The following is a 23,284-nucleotide window of genomic DNA, read 5'->3' as shown; positions in this document are numbered from 1 at the left end:
GATCTGAGTTTCCTTATAGAATAGTAAATTTTTGTGGAAATAGTTATTCAAAGCTTGTGGAAGAAAAGGATTTAATTGTGGAAATCTATCAGCTCCCAAATTTAACTTTTCTCTCTGCTATAAATTAAGAAATTAAGCTTAATGCTAATTTCAAGTGTTCTTGCACATACTCTAGAAAAAGACACAATATTAATTTTATATATTTATTTCACTGAGCAAGCGCTCCACATAAACCTCTTAAAACTCAGAGTCGTTCACTCAGCTTGTCGTCATTTCCAGCGATGCCTTGTGCACAGGATGATCAGCATCCTCCCAGACAACACCACCTGCACGTATTATATCAACTGTCAGGGCAGGGTTCAGCCCTGTCCCTAAGTGCAAAGGCCATAAAACTGTGGACTTGATGTCTCAAGAATCATGTCACTTCAGTGGCCACATGTTTCCCTGGAGTGCTGAATGTGACTGTGGATGCCCTCAGTACCTTGTTTAGCGACCACCACAAATGGGAAATCATCAAGGTGGCTTTCAAACACCTGTTCCAGCTCTTGGGCCAGCTGTGCAAAGACCTGTTTGCAACCCAAGTCAACACAAAGGTGTCACCAGTATTGCTCCAGAGTGGGTTTGGGGTGCAACTCTCTCGGGGACGCCTTCTCCATCAAGTGGGATGTGTTTCTACCCCTTCCCTTGATTCTCAAGCTTCTGGTCAAGGTCAGACTGGAGCTGGCTTGCCTCATCCTGAAAGCCCCAGCATGGCCAAGACAAACTTGATATCCTTACGTGCACTGGATGTTAGTGGTGACTCTGTATCCCTTTCCCCCGTGTTGTGACCTTCTGTCTCAGGACTTCAGCCGCACCCTTCACCTCGATGTGTTCAGGCTGCATCTCCATATGTGGCTCCTTCCTGGTTCCAGAATGCCAAAATTGCATGCTCTGAGGAGGTAAATTGGGTTCTCATTAACAGCAGGCGGGAGTCCACACGCAAGTCCTACCTCTGCAAGTGGACATGGTTCTCTCAATGGTTGGGCACTAGCCATCCTATGCCTCCTTACACCGCACCCTTTTCTGTCGTCCTCAACTACCTGCTGCATCTGCATGAATCAGGCCCAGTCTGCAGTATTGTCTGGGTGCATGCCTGGGCATTCAACAAAGCAGAGCATGGGATTTCTCCTCTTTCCTATCCTATTGCCAAACGTGTTTATGATGTGTCTGCAAAACACCTTCCCATCAGTACATCCGCCAGTCCCTATTTAGGACTGTAACCATGTATTTGTGTACCTCCATGTAACCGTCCTGTGAACCTCTGGCAACATGTTCCTGGCTCCTTCTATTGATGAAGGTCGGTCTCTCTCTCTTCTTTGTATCGGAGGGGTAGCCGTGTTAGTCTGGATCTGCAAAAGCAACAAGGGGTCCTGATGTACCTTATAGACTAACAGAAATGTACGAGCATAAGCTTTTGTGGGCACAGACCCACTTCGTCAGGTGGAGGTGACAAAGTGGGTCTTTGCCCATGAAAGCTTATGCTCGTACATTTGTTAGTCTATAAGGTACATCAGGACTCCTTGTTGCGTTTTTTTTTTTTTTTTTTCCCAGTTGCCATCACTTCGGCCAGAGGGTTGGGAGCTTTTTGCTCTCGTGGCTGAACCTCATTATACTGTGTTTACCTAGGACAAAATTACTCTTCACTCTCATTCTAAGGTTCCCTCTCCATTTCACATCAATGAACCTATCCACTTACTTGTATTTTTCCCAAAGCCGTACTCTGATCTTGCGCGTGCGGCGTGGCACACTGGATGTTTGGTGGGCATCAGCCTTGTATGTCGACCATGAGGCTTTAGTTGAAGTCTCCTAGACTCTTCCCTGTCCTTCACGGAGCAGTCCAAGGGTCTACCCATTTCATCTCAATGGCTGTTCAAGTGGATATCCACCTGTTTTCACACTTGTTGCAAACTTCACTGAAGGGAGCTTCCAGGTGGTGTCTCTTTCCATTCTACCCAGGCTGTGTCCTCCATTACTGTCTTTCTCAAGAACATACCACTTACAGACATGCAAGATGGTGATGTGGTCTTCCAGCAACATGTCTGCACAGCACTACTCTCCCTCGTCTTCCATTGCTTCCTTCATTTGAGTGGGACAAGCAGTTCTGTTGACAGTAATTGTAACTGGGCTGCAGACCCACCTCCAAAATGCAACTACAGTTTTATAGTCACCCAGAGTGGAGCATCCACACAGATGCTACTCGAAGAAGTAGTTACTCGCCTTGTGCAGTAACAGTGGTTCTTCGAGATGTGTGTCCCCATGGGTGCTCCACTTCCTTTCCTCCCTTCCCCTGCCTTGGAACGTCCTGCTGTTTGCTAGGGTAGACAGAGAAGGAACGGAGGAGCCCACACCATGGGTGTGCCAGATACATGAGGTGCTGCTGCGCATGTGCAGCAAGGGAAACCACGGCTATAGAAGAATCTTCAAGTGCCAGTGCAAGGACACAACACCACCCAGAGTGGAGCACCCACGGGGACACGCCTCCTGAAGAAGCATCATTACTGCACAAGCTGAGTAACTTCCGGTTTGGGTTGGACTTCCTTGCTGTCTGGGTTGTTAGGCAATTCATTCCAGTGCTTAGGGAAGTTGGGGCAACTCCATTGTTTAATATTTTTGAGAGTGGGTTACACATGCACCTGTCATAGACGGTCTAACTAATACTTAATCCTGCGTTGAGAGCAGGCAACTATTTAGATGACCTCTCAAGATTGTTTCTAGTCCTACAATTCTGTACTGAACTTCTTGGAAAATGAGCTATAAAAAATTGACCCTTTTCTCTTCTGTTGTATGGTTGTATTTATTTTTATAAGAAGAAGGGGTAGTTCTTTGTAAATGCAGTTTACCCAACTAAAACTGTACCTTTTTAAGCAGTTAGTTCTGATGTGACAAGTGTTTGAAAAGCAGGAATGAAAATCAAATTATTTGTTTTGCACCATTACATGTAAATTGTCAGCAGAATTCATGCTGCCTGTAGAGGGAAAAACTAGTTGGTTGGGATTTTTTTTGTTTTCGCTTTTCAGCAAAAATAGTCTTAATATGCACTGACACTAGTCTTACCTTGTGGTGCTTTTTGTAAATAAGCTTTCCTCATCAGTGTGAAATAAAGTTTTTTTGTTTTTTTTTTTTTAAAGCCAGGATGTTTGTTCTTATCCTCTTGATAAAAGTTATTCAAGTCTAGTGAATATGTGCAATTGATGTACAACAGGCTGTCACATTAAAATGAAGTTTCTAAATAGAAACCACGTGGGTTTTGTTTTTTTTTTTTTTTGAACCCCAAATTATGAGAAAATGACTTTTCTTATTTGGTTTTAGACTAAAGATTAAAACAACAATAAAATTATTGGTGTTTTATTTTGATCACTTACCTTATACAAGGTTTGCTGTAAAATATCTGTTCCTATCAGTTTCACAAATTTTGTTACCATAGAGATGAACCACAGATCCCCAGTTGTTGGGGGCGGAAGTTATTTGTGCTCATTCAGTTAATTGACATCTGTAGGTGTCGGCTAGAGTGCGTCATACAAAGTTGGCGGCCTACTGAACTGACGCATATCTGAAGAATTTTGTTGTATTTGCATGGGAGACTCTTATTTTTTTATTATGAGGCCTGGGAACTTTAAAACTACTACTTAACTATTTAATGGTATTTTTTGCTTTTTAAAGACTTCAGTGTACTGCTTTGTCTTTTCATATATGGGGTCTCAGTTGAACGAAGGTGTGTACTGAGCTAAGCATCTGAAGTTAAGATCACCTGATATTTTTCCCCCCATCTATGTCTGTATTTTCAGTTGTTTATAACATTGCCAGACGTCGACCATTTGTGGTAAAATTTTCCATGCATTGAATGAGGCTATTATAGAAAAAACCACTTACACCCTAGTATAGCATTTCTCAAAGGTGGCTGTTAGTGCTGGGTTGTAATTGGGTAGTGTGGGAAAACAAAGGCCTCTCCCTGGTGTCCTGAATGTACCATCTTGTTGTTTATCTGAGGCCACTGTCAGGGGGTGGGCCCTGTCCCTTCTGGAGACCCCTGGGGCACAACTGTGGAGACCACAAAATAGTTGTATTATCAAGTTGTCAATAGCTCCTTTCACTGCAAACTAATAAGGAGATTTTGAATTTCCTTTGTGTTTGGAAATTTGCACTAGGTGACAATAGTGAACAACATGAGGAAAGTAATGGATATGGGAATATTTCAAAATTAGGCCACCAAAAAAATCCTTGGAACTAAGAACATGTCCTGCTATCCTATAGTTCCCTCTGGTTATGTATTCTACCTCTTTCCATACCTCTTGTCTGCCTAGTTTATTTAGGGCCAGGGACCATCTTCTGCTCAGTGATTGTACAGTGCCTAGCACTATGAGGTCCTGTTCTTGGTTAGCCCTTAGGCACTACCACAGTGAACATGATTAGTAATGTCTGATGAGTGCTGTCACTGTTAACCAATTAGAACAAGATTTTCCTTTTGGGTTGCTGCTCCATAGGTTGCATTTTTAGTTTTAGTTAGATATCTACTTTAAAAGCATTTTGCCTTATCTCCTCAAGATTACTAAGGGACAGAATATAGCATTAGGACATTGCTGCTCTCTCATACCTTTGTAGTACTGAACTGGACAGACTTTTGTTGGTTTATAGGACATTTTGAGTCGCCTTAGCTAGCGTAGCACAGGTGTTGATCACAAGTCACCTTAGATGGTATTTTATAGGCTGTGGACGGCACGTAGAAATACTGTTGCATGCCTAAAGGTTGTCTTGTCAGGTCAGAATTCTGGCACACTGGTTTGACAGTATGGGAGAAGTGTTCATGGCTGCTGCACATGCAGTGAGCTCATTGGCACACCACCAATTTGAGGGACGAACTTTAGGAATTCCACCTCCAGGTACTGTCAGTTGAAGACTTTTCACCAAAACTAAACCTACACTGGAAAAGTATTTGAGAAAGTGGAAATGTGTATACAAATACATTTTATTCCAGACAGATTGCACACATTGACTGCTTTTGTTTTGATAGACTACAGACTAACATGGCTATCTCTCTGTCACTATTCAACATGCAATCTTTTAATGAAAACTGTTAATCACCTGTTAAAAGTGGTTGTCAGGCTTGATACTTCCTTTTTTGATAATCTGCCTCTTAGCAGCAGCAGATCCCAAACTTTTTGGCAATTCCAGTGGACTTGTTTGTGCCACTAACTTGTTGAAATCTTTTGCATCCTAACTAATGACAAATTCAGGTGCCTGTGGCAGCAGAGTTCATCAACTCAAAAATGAGCTGCTGATGTGGTAGACAGATGGAAGATGAGGAAAAGTGGGTTAACAGAAAACTGTTTCTGAAATGCCACAATCCCAAGGTACCCGACAAAACAAACCAGCAGTCATGTAGGACTTCAAGGACTAACAAAATAATTTATTAGGTGATGAGCTTTAATGGGATAGACCCACTTTTTCACATCTGTAGCATTTCCTGTCCAAGATACCTGCTAGCTGCTGCTTCTGGCTATTCTATTAGATAAGAACCAAGACTGAGAGAGAAATGTTCACTTGGTTTAAATAGAATTTAGAAGTCTTCTGCATGGTGAGGAGAGAATTCAGTAATCCATGTAATTGCTGATCTCATATGAGGTCTGATGTTATAAGTCTTTTATCAGATAGCAAGACTCATATTCCTATTGCTTCATGTACTAAAATATTTCTTATTGTATACACAATCTGAATACCACAAGTTAGGACAAGGAATTTAGGAAAAACTTATATAGTCTAAATGGCATTTAAGAACATAGAAACCATTTATCCTAATTGGAATTTGATTAGGTCACAACACACTTACTCTCAAACTGCGTTTGCACCTTCATGGAGCTGTTGATTGATCATGACCCTGCTTTTACAATTTTAGCCAAAAGACAACATCTTCAGCAGAGTCATGTCCTTACATATTGTCTTTAGATTTTTGTCTCCAAACTGAGTCAGAAGGAAGGACGTTATAATTTGAAACACCAACAATTACTTAAGCACCCTCTGTATATGGGACATCTTTCAAATCTAAAAAGCTAAGGTTTGACTGCTTGGAGTACACTTTATTTTGCAGTAAGCCCTATTAAACTCACTGGCACTTCTGTTTTTTTGAGAAAATGAGTATAGAACTGGGTTGCTTTGGAGAAGTTGAGTTATGCTTATATATGGAAAAGCTGAAATATGCTGAAATGGTCTCTGGCCATGATGTTGCAAAATAAGGGGCATGTATTACATAATATAAAATAAAAAAGACAGTGGTACCTGGCAACTCTAGGTTTCTTTTACTGCAGCTTTCTGTACTGTATACTTGGGTAATAGTTTCTAAACCTAGTTAACTTATTGAACAAGCCATAAGGAATAGCTAAACTACACTTTTTTCTAGCAATATCCAACATAGAAAACAACTTGGGAATTTGTCAAATTACACTTATACTGAAAAGTAACAGAGGGAGCCGTGCTAGTCTATATGCTATCAAAACAAAAAGCAGTCAAGTAGCACTTTAAAGACTAGCAAAATAATTTACTAGGTGAGCTTTTGTGGGACAGACCCACTTCTTCAGACCATAGCCATACTGAAAGGCGAAGAGAGATTCTTGAAAGATGATGCATTGCAAAGTGAATTATTTAAGTTACTAACCAGTTTGATCCATTCAGCCATAGCTGCATCGTCATCCACATTTTCTCCCAATATGCAGTTTTCCTTATGATGTTTCATTCTTGCAAGTAGGCCCCGCATTTTCATCTTGCACTGCTTACAGTTGACACATTTTCCTTTTTAACCCAGGGGATGAGTTTCTTTAGAATATTCCCAGCTAAGGTGTCTCTTACACCCAGAAGTCATGACCATTTTTCTGTGGCAGAAGGGTGGAGGAATATAGGAAGCTGTGTGTGCACGCTGAATAATGTCTTCTCTTTTTCTTTCTGGTCCACTCCACTGTTTTCTATCCTTTCCTATATATTGTCTCTGTCTGTCTTTAGACAATGTCTTAACTAACTCCTCTGCTGTGGTTGACGCAGGACCGTCACCCCATAAGCACAGCACAAAAGCAATCCTATCATCCTTGTGTTTCTTTTTCTTTGCACATATTACTTTTTAGTCTGCTGAGAACCAGAAATTGAAAACCTAGAACTTTGAAAAAGCAAGAGCTAATGGTTATGCTGGACAGACTGGAGCTATTAATTGTTTTTATGAGACTGTAAGTGTATGTAAAGTATGTTTTGTGATGAGTTTTAATTTTAACTGCTACTTCTAAATGAGAAATTTAGTATTCTATGAATTTTAAAATTTTTTTAATCATTTTTTTTCCTGTGCCTTGCACAGCTGTCACAAAACATTCTAGGATGTTTTGAAGAAACAGTTCTGCAAAGCATACACTTGGAGCTCCCTTGGAGCTAAAAATCAGACCGTTTGCTTGATTCTTTGGCTTCCCAAGATGACTTTTTTGCTTCCTTCATATTTTTCTTTTCTTCTCTCTAGTTTCTGCCACTGCCTTCTACAAAGCACAACCTGTAATTCAGTTCATGTGTGAAGTTCTCGACATTCATAACATTGATGAACAACCGAGACCTCTGACTGATTCTCATCGGGTAAAATTCACCAAAGAGATAAAGGGTGAGTAGAAAGTTAATGCTAATCAATATGGAAAAGATTGTGTCTAATGTGCTTAGACTGGTTATGACAGACACATTAACTGAAATTTTGTGAATTAATGCAACATGAGTCTAAAGTGTACCCAAAATAATTGCCATATTTACATTCTTTTGATCCAAAATTAATACATGAAGATTCATGGATCTTTAAGCTATCTGCAAAGCCCAACAAAGATGGAATGCTAGATACTCTGACATTTTAAAAGGTAAAATAGTAAAATTGCTTATCATAATGAAAGTACCAAAGCAATCACATTGCTGGATGGCTGACTCTTATTTCGGAGATAATGTCAGGAGTGTGGTACCCATACTCCTGCTGCTATTTAAATGCAGAAACAAAGCAAATATATAGGCTTTCAAAGCTGGAGTAGTTAAATGACAGTATTTTATTACTATGACTTTAAATCAGTTGTGACTCCACAGGAATAGCTCTCAATGGTATTTGCCAACAATAAGCTGGTTGGAGGTGGGAATTCTGTCTTAAACAATTAAATTAGGTGGTACTCATTTGAGTAGTTTTATTATGTACACTGCTTTGGTGTCTGCTTTCATGTTTCTTTGCATTCCAAGGTATAGAATAATTTGCAGCATGGGTAAGACCTTGTTAGGAGGGCTTGAGCAGTCTTCCCTGTTTTTGTTTTTGTTTTTGTTTTTTGTTTCTCCCCCACCCCCCACCCCCGGTCACTTGTTGCGACTGTTTGTTTAATATAAGAACCATTCTGTAGAAGAGGGTGAGGTACAACCAATCAGACCCCTGTCGTTGTAAAATCAATAAATTCTTTTAAAACCGTACCTTTTTATGGATAAATTATTATGTAACTGGCTCAAACAAATCTTTCTGTTTTAAATCAGTCAGAATGCAGCATGTCTAACTGTACAGTGAGCAGCTGTCACTCTACTTCACCAACACATCTCAGTCATTCTAATAGAAATAGCCACTATAAGAAAACACTGCAAGGTAAATTAACCTTGGTTGTTAATATGTATTTGTATTATAGCAACACTTAGGGGTCCCACAAAGATCAGAGCACTACTGTGCTAAGCATTGTGCGTATATATGTAGTAAGAAACAGTCCCTGCCATAAAGAGCATTCAGTCAAAATAACAGAAGGTTCAGAGGAAAAAAAGTTCAACAGGTGATGTGACTCTCCCAGTGTTAAAGTAGATCGCTGGGAATAAAGCCCAGGTCTCACGAGTCCCAGCCCATAATGCTGCCTCATCCATTTTTCATGTCCCATCCTATGACATGGCCATCACGGTATCATATGTAAATATCATCTTTGTATTAACTTTTTTACTGATAACTTGGATTACCATATACTTACTAGAATTCCAATGAGATTTCTGTGAATTTCCCAGCTGGATACCATAGAATATTAGAACTGGAAAGAACCTTGAGAAGTCATGTCTAGCCCCTGCACTCGTGGCAGGACGAGGCACCATCTAGACCAGCCCTGACAGGTGTTCATCTAGGCTGTGTCTACACGTGCCCCAAACTTCGAAATGGCCATGCAAATGGCCATTTCGAAGTTTACTAATGAAGCGCTGAAATGCATATTCAGCGCTTCATTAGCACGCGGGCGGCAGCCGCGCTTCGAAATTGATGCTCCTTGCCGCCGTGCGGCGTGTCCAGACAGGACTCCTTTTTGAAAGGACGCCGCCTACTTCGAAGTCCCCTTATTCCCAAAGGAGCCCCATCTGGACGCGCCGCGCGGCGGCAAGGAGCGTCAATTTCGAAGCGCGGCTGCCACCCGCATGCTAATGAAGCGCTGAATATGCATTTCAGCGCTTCATTAGTAAACATTTGCATGGCCATGGCCATTTCAAAGTTTGGGGCACGTGTAGACACAGACCTAATCTGCTCTTAAAAATCTCCAATGATGGAGATTCCACAACCTCCTTAGGCAATTGATTCCAGTGCTTAACCACCCTAACTGTTAGAAAGTTTTTTCTGATGTCAGACCTAAACCTCCTTTCCTGCAATTTAAGCCCATTGCTGCTTGTTCTGCCGTTAGAGCTTAAGGAGAATAATTTTTCTCCCTTCTCCTTGCAACACCCTTTTAGATATTTGAAAGCTGTTATGTCCCCTCTCACTTTTCTCTTTTCCAGACTACACAAACTCTGTTCTTCCAGTGATCCCTTATAAGTCGTGTTTTTTAGACCTTTAGTTATTTTTGTTACTCTTCTCTGGATTTTTTTTGAGTTTGTTCACATCTTTCCTTAAATGTGATGCCCAGAACTGGACACCACACTCCAAATGAGACCTAATCAGTGCAGAGTAGAGTGGAAGAGTTACTGCTTTTGACTTGCTTGCAACATTCCTGTTAATACATCCCAGAATGAAGTGTGTTTTTTTTTTTTTTTTTTTTTGCAATAGTGTGTTGGTATTGACTCTTATTAACTTGTGTTCCACTATGACCCCTAGATTCCTTTCTGCAGCACTCCTTCATTGGCAGTCATTTTTCAGTTTGTATGTGTGCAGCTGATTATTCCTTCCTAAGTGGAATACTTTGCCTTTATTCTTAATAAATTTCATCCTATTTATTTCAAACCATTTCTCCAGTTTGTCCATATCATTTTGAATTATAATCCTGTCCTCCAAAACTCTTACAGCCCCTTGCAGCTTGGAATCTTCCGCATGCTTTATAAGCATATTCTCTATACCATCACCTAAATCACTGGTGAAGATGTAGAACAGAACCAGTCTCCCAAAACTGTTCCTTGTGGAACCCCACTTTTTATGCCCTTCCATCATGGCCATGAACCATTAATCACTATACTCTCTAGGAATGGTTATCCAACCACTTGAGCACTCACCTATCAGAAGCCCTGTTTAGGTTGTATTTCCATAGTTTGTTTATCAGAAGGTCATGTGACACTATCAAATGCTTTAGTAAAGTATAGGTATGCCACATCTACTGCTATCCCTGTATCGACCATGGAATGATACCCAGATTAATTCATGCTAACTATGCAATCAACTCCTGTAAATATGATGCAAAAGTAGATAAGCATATAGAGTCAGGATTCTGCTCTTGCTTTAAAGAGCATGGGCTAGATCTTAACTTCAGCTTCTCAAGATTGTTCAGAAAACTACCAAATATCTAGAATTTAAAAATATTAATGTTAAAATGAAAACGAAGCAAGTTAGCCAAAAGACTGCTTACCACTACTGGATGTAAGCGTGAGAAATCTCTTAGGAAAGTAATTTTAAAATTATATTGCTTATCCCCTTGGTATACATATGGTTGCACAGTCCTAGGGTACTTTGGTTTTGGTCACCGTGGGCAAAAACTGTTTTGCCCTTTGGGACCCAGAACAGAAGACTGTATTTTGAATCCAGACTTGAGATTCCATCAAGCTAGTCTCACTTATCTTAAAATTAGTGTAACAACTTCAACTGGAATTGCATGTACTGTCTAGAATTTATTTTTAAAAGAAACTCCTGTTTCTCCACTCTTTGTTAAATGAAAGCCCAGAAAACAAATGGATTAAATGCAGAACTTGAGTTTCTAACACTGTACTTTAAAATCTTTATCTGTTTGACACTCAAGAAGTGCATGACTCTATTGTGCTTGTACTCTTATTAAGAAACTTTTGTAAGCACTTAACGTGTATCTGTTGCATGACATTTGTTTTTTCTTGTTGCTTTCATACAGGTCTGAAGGTTGAAGTGACTCACTGTGGAACAATGAGACGTAAATACAGAGTTTGTAATGTAACAAGGAGACCTGCCAGTCATCAGACGTAAGCAGACATTGCTCAGAGTGGAGAACAAGCAGCAGCTTGCTTGCCCTAACATCAAATACTTGGAGGGACAGAGACTTTATTATCATTTTGGAGAATTCTGATAGCTCAACTTTCAGTGCTGTTTTGACTAAAATTCTTGTGGTATCTTTTTTTCAGTTTCCCTTTACAGTTAGAAAATGGCCAGACAGTTGAGAGAACAGTAGCACAATACTTCAGAGAAAAGTATAACCTCCAGCTGAAATATCCTCACCTTCCTTGTCTACAAGTGGGACAGGAGCAGAAACACACTTATCTGCCTCTAGAAGTAATGATTTTGATACATTGGTGTTTTAGTCCAGTAGCATCTTTTTGCAGAGTGTCTTGTGCAATATAAGCAGTATAGCATATTTGTGTATGTTACTTTTTTCTTGTTTCTGCTTTGGTCTTATTAGAGATGGTGGCACATTTTAAATCAGTCAGTCTTTTCTTTTCTTAAAATATGGATTTCAGTATCAGCTACGTATATAGAGATGATGTGCATGTAGTTACTGAAATTACATCCACCAATTTTGTTTTTCCCCCCCCCCCCCCCCCCAAAAGGTATGTAACATTGTGGCAGGCCAGCGATGTATCAAGAAGCTAACAGACAATCAGACATCTACTATGATAAAAGCAACTGCAAGATCTGCACCTGATAGACAAGAGGAAATTAGCAGATTGGTTAGTTCATAATTTCTATATCAGAGGATGAGCATTTTCATCTTCACTAAACTGCATTGTACTCGTAAAAGCAATGAGCTTTCTCTGTATACTGACCCTGTCTCTGTCCTTTGCTAATAAAGCCTCTGACTATATTCGCAGACAAATTCCTGAAAGCTCCTGTTCCCATAATTTCTTGATATTCTATTCAATGGGAAATTATAGGTCAAGCATTCAGGCCAACCCCCTGTTGCATAATCACATCTCATGTAGCCTCTAGAATCTGCTTGGTATCTCTCTTTCAGCATTTGGAACCCTTCTTGATTTTATTAACTAAAGTAATTTAATTAAAGAGCTCTAATTAAAAGATTAGAGGTTTCATCTGAGCTCAAGACTGAAATGTTAGGGACTCCTGTGTTCTTGTCATGATCCTTAGACTGGCTACTTTGTAATGGATTCAGCAAACCATTGAAGCGTGTGCTTAACATTAAGCAGCCAAGGTCTTCCACTGAAGTAAATGGAACTTCAGGTACTTATAGTTAAGTGTGTGCTTTTGTTTGATGGAACAAGACCTTAATTTTAAGTTATCAACAGCCTGAAAAACAGACAATTGTTAACTGACATATAGGGATGTTCTGACAATTAATGTATATAGATTACCTACCTGTCTCAGGTGCTTATCTACCCATCCCATTCTCATATTATTTAACTACCTCACAATCATTAACCTTTTGATATCGTATTAACACTGCTGTGAGGCAGAGAAGTACTTTTATATACTTGTTTTACAGATGGGGGAGCTAATGTACAGTAACTAGCTTAAGTTCCACAGGAAGCCTGTGGTAAACAGAAAGTGTTTCGCACGTCCCAGGCAAGCACCCTAACCCATGGACAGTATGCATCCTCAGCGTATCCTAAATAGCAACATGTGATAGTCCTTTGGTTCTTTTCCCCCTCACTTTCTGCTTGGTTGTATCAGCCTTTTAAAAACACGGTAACATTTTCTTGGTTTGGAAACATTGAAATACAAAATTTTGGAAATATCTGGCTTCATTTGGATAATATCACCAAAAATTAAAGGATGACTTTTATTTGGAAAAGGTGTTTTTGAGCTGACAGATGAGAATTTGTTTGATGTGAATAAGGGTCTTCTGAAAGATGCTGAAAAGGCAGGAAAAATTTGTTCTGATGACTGCTGTGAATATGCATATTGTGGAACAAATAAAAACCATAGTATTCTAATAGTAAGATTGAATTTTAGATAGCTTTAAATAGTAATAAAATTCCATGTTGCACTTGCAAGCAGTGTACAGAATGGTGGTAAAAATATGATTTGTTACTTCTGTACTTCAGGGAGATAACTAGATCTTCCTAAAATTTGGTTTGAAGCAGTATTGTCATGCATAGTAGATATTCTTCAACACAATACACTTTTTATCCAAAATATTTGCAGCAGCAACAATTGAGTAAATGAGTGTTTGGGTAATTTAAGGGAATGAGTAGGATTTCATGTCATGGGGGCAAGTGGTTTAACCAAAACACACTTCAATCAATGACTGGATAAATGAGATTGGATGGATTTTTTTTTTTTTTAATATGATTCTTAGTTTTTGCTGTTAGTGGAAAGGAAGTCCTTATCAGAACTTTTGTGCAACTCTTAGTGATCTCCTTTGTAGATGCAGATTAAAAACTGAGTTTTTGTAACATGGATTCTTCTTTCCCAAGGTAAGAAGTGCAAATTATGATGCAGATCCATTTGTTCAAGAGTTTCAGTTTAAGGTTCGAGATGAGATGGCCCATGTGACAGGGCGTGTGCTTCCAGCTCCAATGTTGCAGTATGGAGGACGGGTGAGAATCTTGTTTTCTTTTGTGTGTCTGTCTACAATAAAGCTTAGATGATTTTCCAGGTAAACCTGAAAACTTTGGGACAAGTCAGTTCCCTTGTATTACAGCAGCTCAGAACTTGAGTTACAAGCCTTGTGATTGTGAGGGGTGGTGTTCTAAAATAAAAAATAGTGGGCTTTTTCCTCACTGTTTCGGTCAGTTTAATATCTGTGTATTTCTTTTATCTCCATAGAATCGAACAGTGGCAACCCCAAGCCATGGTGTCTGGGATATGCGAGGGAAACAGTTTCACACTGGTGTTGAGATCAAAATGTGGGCCATTGCTTGCTTTGCGACACAGAGACAATGCAGAGAAGAAATACTGAAGTAAGGCATGTCCCATTGGTTGTACCTCTAAAAACTGGGATTCTCTGGTCTAGCAGCTGACCACTGATGTTCCCAGACAAGAGAACCCTGGTCTGGAGCCCTTTTCATGTCAGTGGAGCCATGGCTGGAGCTGCAGAGTTGCACCCGGGCCTGGAGACTTGGGCAGCAGGGCTGCATCTAGGGCCAGAGTCTGCAGCCACCAGCAGTGGATTTGAGCTGTGGCAGGGGGTCTGCAGCAGGCAGCATCTAGGTCGGGGCTGGAGGTAGAAGACTGGCCAGGACTGGAATTGGGTTGATGCCAGGGGACCTCCCCAGGTCTGACAAATCCCCTTGTTCGGGACCCAGCAGGTCCTGATGGTGCCAAACTTGGGAGTTCAGGCATTTTGCCCTCTTTTCAGTCATCCCATCTCCTTCAAAGTTCTACTATTGAACTTGAGACGTATTCAGTATTCAATGCCCATTCTGGCCTAGTGTTCAGGCATTTGTCTTGGAACACAAAATTACTTGTCCTCTTCTGTCAGAGCTTGGAAGAATCTGCCATCCTGGCAGCAGAAACAGTACGTAGGTACTGTGTTAAGTGCTTCTCTTCCTGTGGCATTGCTAGTTTGTCTAAAGCATACCTTATAAAGTCTGCTGCCACTAACCTTTCAGAATGGAACTTCAAGGCTGTTATCTTCATAATCAGAGCACAGCTCACCTAAAGGGGCCCATCAGCACTCTGTGCCTCATTGCTCTCAAAGGGCTTCCCTTGAGCAGCACGCATTTTAATTCTGCCTTCCATGTTGGCTGCTAGATATGGATGGTGGAGTTCAAGTTTAGTAAACTCTGTTCTATTTCACAAGGGGGTTTACAGATCAGCTGCGCAAGATTTCCAAGGATGCAGGGATGCCAATCCAAGGCCAGCCATGTTTTTGCAAATATGCACAGGGTGCGGACAGCGTGGAGCCAATGTTCCGACACCTTAAAAACACCTATTCAGGGCTTCAGCTTATCATCGTCATCCTGCCAGGGAAAACACCTGTATATGGTAAGGGAGCAATGTAAGGGGGATATTTACGTTTTGGGCTGTCTGTTCTAGCTTATGTACTTGGTCCTCAGCTAGTAATCATCTGAAACTAGGTGCTTTATCGTAAGCTATAATGAATGGGAGACAGGTCAAGGCATGCTTTTAAATTGGAAGTTGAGGGGACGGAATTTAAATTTCACTAATAGTGGCTTTGGCTGTGTTCTGTTCTCTGCCTGAATTTTCAACAGGCTTAAAAATCTTAACACATTTAAACAATTTAAATTAATGCTTGCTTCTCAGCGGAGGTGAAACGTGTGGGAGATACGCTGTTGGGGATGGCCACACAGTGTGTTCAAGTCAAGAATGTCATAAAAACATCTCCTCAGACTCTTTCAAACCTGTGCCTAAAGATTAATGTTAAATTAGGAGGAATCAACAACATTCTTGTACCCCATCAACGGTAAGCATCTCTAATGGGGTCCATTTGGGGATTTACTCTTTTATATCTGTTTTCAGTTTGATATTTAACATCTAAAATTAGCCTTTGGAAAGGGGGCTAAGTGCAAAATGTTATGTTCTCTGTGGAACCAAGGCAAATGTTGTTGGTATTGCAACATTGCATCTCGCAGCACATCCTGGTTCAGTAATGACCGCTTGGATTCTTCCTCTCTGAAATGGTAGATGGAATCTTGGGTCATATTGAGGCTCTCCCTGATAGGTGTCAGAATGGCTTTTTAGTCCCTGAATCAGAAGTTGTAAATCAGATCCCCATGTAAGGTGTTTGGCCACTACCCACTACTTGAGAAGAAGCGAATAAAAAGAGATTTTGGGTTTCTAGAGGTAGTGAATGGAAGCCTTAAGTTAAAATTCCATTGGTAAAAGAGAGAATACGGTAACATTCCTCGGAGAAGATCACAGTGCTCAGACAACAGACAAGTTCTGCTGTCCCATGAGGTGGGAGCAGTGGTCAAGCATGGTCTATAGAGTTTTTCTCCACCTCTGCTACTGCGTAAGAAGTCATCATGCACTAGCAGGAGGATGAACTTGATGGTTCTCTATTATAGTCAAGTGCTTTGTCACAGTCAGTTTTAAATGTTTCAAGTGACACATCTGTTACTACCCTGCTTGTGAAACCTTTGTTCTAATAGATTGCATTGATTAGAAAAACAATGAGAAGTCCTGTGGCACCTTATAGACTAACAGATGTATTGGAGCATAAGCTTTCATGGGCAAAGACCCACTTTGCCAGATGCATCTTTGCCCACAAAAGCTTATGCTCCAATACATCTGTTAGTCTATAAAGTGCCACAGGACTTCTCGTTGTTCTTGCGGATACAGACTAACACAGCTACCCCTCTGATACTTGTCACCATTGATTAGAAGCTTTTCCTGATGATGTCTTGCTGGCTAACGTCATTGTACTACTTGTCTAATCTATATGCATTTTCACTGTCTTACAACAGACAGTCTATAAAGAGCAGAGGCCTTTGCAGTCACCCTGGAGACTGACAATTTGGTGTTCTCCACTCCAAGTGCCACTTAGTCAGGTTTAGTCTTGCAAAAAGTGGAGTATCCTGAGGGTAAAATGGTGGCGCAGGGTTCTCTAATCCCATGAGTATGGGTTTCATTACCATCTTGCTTTTCATGCCACATCACTGAGATCAATGAGTATACTCTACCTACATTTTTTGCTGCTTGTACTAGTGTACATTGTAGTGTCTAGTACAGTGGAGCCCCATTCTTGATTGGCCTCTAGGTGTCTGCCCGGTAATCAACCTGATTGGTAGCAATCATGATACATCTTTGTAGGGAATTATTTTTAATACTGAGTCATTTTTTCTTTTATATAGTTACATTAGCAGTAAACAGTGATGTATTGTGGAATAACTATTAGCATTATATGCCTGACCACACTGTGTCTTCTGAATATTAGGTAGAAATGTTGTCTTTCCTCATATCCATATGCAAGTTAGAAAACAAAATTCAGGACTGAGCAGTTTAATTGTAGGCTAATGGTTTGTGCTAGGTTGACTTGTCACTTTTTTTAAAGACCTTCTGTGTTCCAACAACCTGTGATCTTCTTGGGAGCAGATGTTACTCATCCACCTGCTGGGGATGGAAAGAAGCCATCTATTGCTGCTGTAAGTCCTGTGAAATTGGCTTAGTAATTTTCATCTGTTACGAACACGTGAGAAGAAAAAGGGATGCTTGTGTAAGAAGACAAACTTCATAAATTAACTCACTGGCTTTTGAGGTGGCTTTCATTTCCCTGTGCATATTCCAGCTGCCCACATACAGAAATCAGGCATCTCTTGAAGCAGTGTTTCCCAAAATGTGGTCCGCAGCCCAGTACTGGTCCTTGAGGGGGGAAGAAATACCAGTCCTTAGAAAATATACAAATTATTACTACATACTGTTATTAGTGTGAATAAATAATAAACAGTGAAAATTAATTAATTTTTCTATTCCTTTTTTATATGCATGTATGTTTTTGGGCTGCAAAAAAAAAATAGTGGAAAAAAAAAATGGGCCCAACTATATAAAGTTTGGGAAACCCTGTCTTAAAGGACAAAAGTACAGCTTAAAATTTCTAATTGATGCCTTTTTAGTATTCTCATATACTTAGTGAAGATGGTGTTATGATGTCAGTGGTACTATTAAACAGTAGTTCTTCAAGAGAACATAACTGAATTATAAGTATTTTTTAAAAAGTGCACTTCTAATAGTTAAATTAATGTAACATGCTGTGTTTATATTTAAACAAAGATTGCTTCAAGAGGCTGATGTTAGCAGGAAGGTCCTCAGTAACTTTGTCCTTTTCAGCCTGGGAAGGACAAGCAGGCTGTAAGTTGAGATCTTTATAGACAGTTAGGTACTCATGCTGCCCTTTGCTGCCTGATATGTTGTTGAATTAATGGATAGGCATTACTGTCTGACTTTAAGTACCTGCTTTCTGTCAAGAGCGGTGTGTGTAAAGCACATATAAAAGAGAATGAACAGGGACTATTCAGAGTACTTAATGAAGAGGCAATGAGCCAGTAGGAGGTGACTTTGCTTGAACTACTAAAGTAGGATAAAAGAGGAAATGTACTGCCAACAGAAAAGGAAGACTGATTCCAAGGCAGATATCAAATAGGCTGTTTTTGGGGAGGTGGGCTAGAAAAGGCATGTTTCAAACACTTAAGAGGTGTAAGATTTCTGAACCCACGTCTGACAATTGTATGAATTCCTTAAATGATCTGATTATTCTGTTCTTTTCGTAAAACAATACTTCGAATTTAAAACCTCTTCCCTTTTCCCTTAAAATATTTTGTGTCAATTTCACTTGGATTTTTTACTTTTTCATTTTTCCCCTTAGGTTGTAGGTAGTATGGATGCTCACCCAAGCAGGTATTGTGCCACAGTGAGAGTTCAAAGACCTCGGCAGGAGATTATCCAAGATTTGGCCTCCATGGTAAGAGAACTGCTCATCCAGTTCTACAAGTCAACGCGATTCAAGCCCACACGTATCATATTCTACAGGGATGGGGTTTCTGAAGGACAGTTTCGACAGGTTCGTTATGCTTGGGTGTTTTTTTTTTTTTTTTTTTTTAACAGTAGCAAGATTTGAATTGAGAAATGTTATATAGGTTGACCCTCTCTAATCTGAAACTCATCAGGCAAACTCCCATGATCAGGCATGATTTTAGTTAGCTGGACAACCACTTGTCATGAGTATGGCCAAGTTTCCCATGGTCACATAAAGTTTGCTTGCAGTCACCAGTCCTGGCTCTCAGTATTCTGTGCTGTTATTGAGCTGTAATTTACCTCTCAATGTCTTCTAAGAGCCTTGTAAGCATTGGAAGTGTTGGTAATGTGCTAGAAAACATCAGCTTCTTGTCCAGCAAATTCTTTCATCTGACACCACTCAGGTCCCAACAGTGCCAGTTCAACCTGTAGTTTCACTTTTCACAGGTACATCTGAGTAAGATGTAGCACATCATGTACAGGTTGAACCTACCTGCTCTGGCACCCTTGGGACCTGATGGGTCCCAGACCATGGAACTTGGACCAGGGGAGGTCAATACCATGGAGGGGAGAGGTTGAGGGGGGTGAGCTCCTCTTTTTCCCCTGGCCCCTTGGGAGGAGGGAAAGGAAGCTCTTTTCCCTCATTGATTCCACTCTCTTCCGAGCAGTCCTTACCTTGCTATCTTCTCCCTTCCTCTGGCCCTCTAGTTCAGCAGTGCTCCCAGCCGCAGCCTGCCAGTTTGTGTCTGAGTGCTCCCATAGGATCACCAACAATGTCCAGCCATGGGTGTTGCCTGACTAGAGCAGTCCAGATGATGGAGGTTCAAACTGTGTTAGCTACACTTACGAGTGTGTGGAATTCCCACTAGGGAATCCCAATGAGTGGAAACTCCTTGGAGTTCTTCAGATCATGGGCTGAGGAAAGAAATTATAATTTTATCAAACGGGTGAAAAATGTGTTTTCTCACAGGGAAGCTGATCATTTAGATCCATGGATGAGTATAAATTTTCTTGACTTACCACAAATTAGTAATATTGCATAACAGCCGTGAGACAAGTGTTAACTACAGAATGCTTTTTATTAGACACAATGTGCAGAGTACAATGTAAGAGTAAATTAATTTGTTTCTGTACTCTAGGTGTTGTATTATGAGCTCCTGGCAATTAGAGAGGCCTGCATCAGTCTAGAGAAAGATTACCAGCCAGGAATAACATACATCGTTGTGCAGAAACGACATCACACACGTTTGTTCTGCGCAGACAGAACTGAAAGGGTAATCCATAGCCCATTCCAGTGTTTCTGAAGAAGTTTAATAGAGAACATGGTGCTAGTATTTTTGCCAACTGTATGTGTTCAGAATCCACTTGATGTATTCCTCACAGTCAAAGGATATGCTCCAGATTGATAGGTTTAAAAAACTGATGCCCAATTTACTCTGTAGTTGAAAATTTTATTTTGCTTTAGTCTAAATTTCATTTTTAAAACTTCTGGTGATGTCCTGGGGCTTTTTTTGTAGAATTACAGGTGTTCACATGGCATGCTGTGCTTTGACAGTAAATTGCTAATTAATGAGCTATGGTTAATGTTCATTTGGAAGAAAGCTAAATATTTTGGAATACTGTTTGTTAGAGACTCTTCAAAAATGTTAAATGCAAGAGAATATGAAACTATGAAGGACTTTATTTCAATTAAGTTCACTTGTTTTCTGAGGAATCTAATGTAGCCTGAATGGACACACACACCAAAATGTGTGTCTGAGTCTTTAGCTAGTCCCTCCTCTTGAGAGCAGGTGGAGCAGAAGGTGCTGTGGCTGCAACATGCCTAACTTTAGAGGGAAGAGGGGCATATTTGTCAACACCAGGCATCGCAGATCATGGCATTTGCTTATTCCAAAGGGACAGTTAAGGTGAGGGCATCGTTCACTGAATGCTGTATATGCTAAATAGAATTGTGTTCCAAAGTTACAATTGGATGGCATAAGTATATCATTTTTTTATTGCTTTATTTTATGCAAAATTGACTAGCTAATAGGTTTTCATGAAAACCTTTCTGTAGGTTGGAAGAAGTGGCAACATTCCAGCTGGAACAACTGTAGATACAGATATTACACATCCATACGAGTTTGATTTTTACCTCTGTAGCCATGCTGGAATACAGGTTTGTTTCCTTCATTTAAACAAATACATGTGGCTTCAGCAAGTGATCTTTGAGATTTATTTATTTATTTATTTACGTATTTTATTTTATTTTTTAATTTGCCTACGCACAACTCTGTTAAATCTTGTGGCACCTTATAGACTAACAGATATTTTGGAGCATAAGTTTTTGTGGGCAAAGACCCACTTCATCAGGTGAAGCGGGTCTTTTCCCACGAAAGCCTATGCTGCAAAATATCTGTTAGTCTATAAGGTGCCACAAAACTACTTGTTCTCGAAGCTACAGACTACCTGGCTACCTCTCTGATACTTAACTCTGTTAGACAATTATCTCCTTGTTTTGTTTCCTTAAGAGCTGTGAAACCTGTCTCGGGGGCCAGTACTGCCAATGACTGACTTAACTGAGTTGTCGGGTACCTTTTTATTTTCATAATTTGTTTAGATGTGAGGTCATTTTATTGGAAGAGAAATAATGAACCTTCGTATAAAATACAAGTGTAGGCCACTATGTTAAACCTGTGTTTATCTGTAATGAAATTAATGTTGATGTTGGAGAACTTGATTAAATTTCAAGACTGAAAGCACCTGTGAAAATTAGTTGACAACCTAGCCTAGTAGCAAACTCTAGAATAATGAAATTGAATCTAGCAGATAGGTGATATTGCCAGCAGAGCAAGTGGGATCCAACTTAAGGAGGAAAATTGTATCAAAATATTTGACTTCAGAAAAACAGAAAAAGTTAAAATCCTCAAAGATTTGACATAAGTTATGGTCTTTATGACCAAACTTCAGGAAATGTTACTGGAGTTCAGCAAGTATATTCTGGAGTTTTGGTTTGAATTGGTTGAATTAATTGTTCTTAATAAAAATAGGTAACATGTTTCCCCTTCTCCCATCCTTTGGAACATCATCTATGAGTTCTCAAAAATAATGGCCAATGCTTCCAAGATTACATCTCCTGGTTCCTTAAGTACCCCAGAATGAATTTCATCTGGTCCTCCCCTGCCTGATAAAATGCGTTTTATCCAAAGACAGGGTGCATTAATTATAGTTTCTAAGTACCTACCGTGGGAGGATATCTCTGGTATAACAGAGACATAACGAGATAAAATGGCTGGGAGCTGACACTAGAAAAATTTCAGATGAGAAGTAAGGTCACATTTTAAAATGATATTAACTAACAGTTGGAACAATGTAGGTAGTGTCCTATGCTTTCTCTGTCACTTGAAGTATTTAAGAGAGATACTTCTTCAACCAGAAGTTATGGGCTAGCTGTAGGAATTGTTGGGTGAAATTCTATGGCTTGTATTATGCAGTAAGTCAGACTGGAGGATCGTAAGAATATCTTCTGGCCTTAAAATCTTACTTGATACATATGAAAAAGCCATACAAATGAACTTCTGTTCCCTTCTCCATAGGGTACCAGCCGTCCCTCGCACTATCACGTTTTATGGGATGATAACTGTTTTACCGCAGACGAACTTCAGCTGCTGACTTACCAGCTCTGTCATACATATGTGCGTTGCACACGATCTGTTTCTATTCCTGCACCAGCGTATTACGCTCACCTGGTAGCATTCAGAGCAAGATACCATCTTGTTGACAAAGAACATGACAGGTAAATGAAAACACAAGTGCTTAGATTTATGTCCTCTTTCAGCCCTGAGCCCCAAAACCTTTCCCTCTTGTCAAGCTTTAGACTGTCCACCTGTAGATCAACAATCCCCCAACGTATTCCCTCCATGACCTCTTTTTTTGTGTCCTGCTTCCTGCCTGCCCAGACAGCCTGGCAGATGCTGATTAAAAACAACATCCTTTGTGCATCGTGACCTCACACACGCCACACATGCAAGGTGGTGCTGCATGGAAGGTGCCATTTTGCTTTACGAAGTGGCATTCTCTGCCCAACCTGCTCTTGCATGTGTGTGGTTTGGGATCACCCTGCATAGAGGAGGTAGGTGCTGGTCTGTTGAGCAGAGTAGCATCCTCCATGTCCATGCAATGCTGTGGTGCAATGTGTGTGAGGTCATGTAGTGCAAAAGACACCATTTTGCAAAGTGACATCCTTCGTTTCTTTAGGATGCCACAGCCCTGTCCTTTGATGGAGTGACCCCATCCACAGTCTGGGAACCACTGCTATGGGTGATACACACTGAGTAGTAGCTTAGTTTAATCACCTGGGGGACTGGCCTTCAAACACATTTCCTTATCAAAACTGTCATAAGTATGGTGTGATATTCAATTTGTTGTATAAAGCAGTTAAAGTTACAACAAAAG

The 23,284-nt window shown here is 40.2% G+C and overlaps 1 protein-coding gene across 3 annotated transcripts in view; it reads left to right on the top strand.

Annotated features, from left to right (window-relative positions):
- Nucleotides 1-23,284, top strand: part of AGO3 (argonaute RISC catalytic component 3) — a 67,398-nt gene that overhangs the window by 28,892 nt on the left and 15,222 nt on the right. For all 3 annotated transcript variants that reach the window (XR_012642471.1, XR_012642472.1, XM_074976581.1), the window contains exons 6-18: nt 7,526-7,660; nt 11,358-11,445; nt 11,605-11,752; nt 12,028-12,147; nt 13,852-13,974; nt 14,204-14,337; nt 15,180-15,364; nt 15,644-15,803; nt 17,394-17,484; nt 18,702-18,896; nt 19,990-20,124; nt 20,907-21,008; nt 22,426-22,625. Coding sequence is in view for 1 of the 3 variants with exons in the window: in XM_074976581.1 (XP_074832682.1) it covers nt 7,526-7,660; nt 11,358-11,445; nt 11,605-11,752; nt 12,028-12,147; nt 13,852-13,974; nt 14,204-14,337; nt 15,180-15,364; nt 15,644-15,803; nt 17,394-17,484; nt 18,702-18,896; nt 19,990-20,124; nt 20,907-21,008; nt 22,426-22,625 (1,816 nt within the window). In the remaining 2 variants the exon portion in view is untranslated. The remainder of the gene's footprint in view (nt 1-7,525; nt 7,661-11,357; nt 11,446-11,604; nt 11,753-12,027; nt 12,148-13,851; nt 13,975-14,203; nt 14,338-15,179; nt 15,365-15,643; nt 15,804-17,393; nt 17,485-18,701; nt 18,897-19,989; nt 20,125-20,906; nt 21,009-22,425; nt 22,626-23,284) is intronic.

The sequence above is a fragment of the Carettochelys insculpta genome, chromosome 24, assembly GCF_033958435.1.
Source record: "Carettochelys insculpta isolate YL-2023 chromosome 24, ASM3395843v1, whole genome shotgun sequence".
NCBI classification, from domain to species: Eukaryota; Metazoa; Chordata; order Testudines; family Carettochelyidae; genus Carettochelys; species Carettochelys insculpta.
Note: the sequence above shows the minus strand (reverse complement) of the source record. Positions and strands in the feature narration are given on the sequence as shown.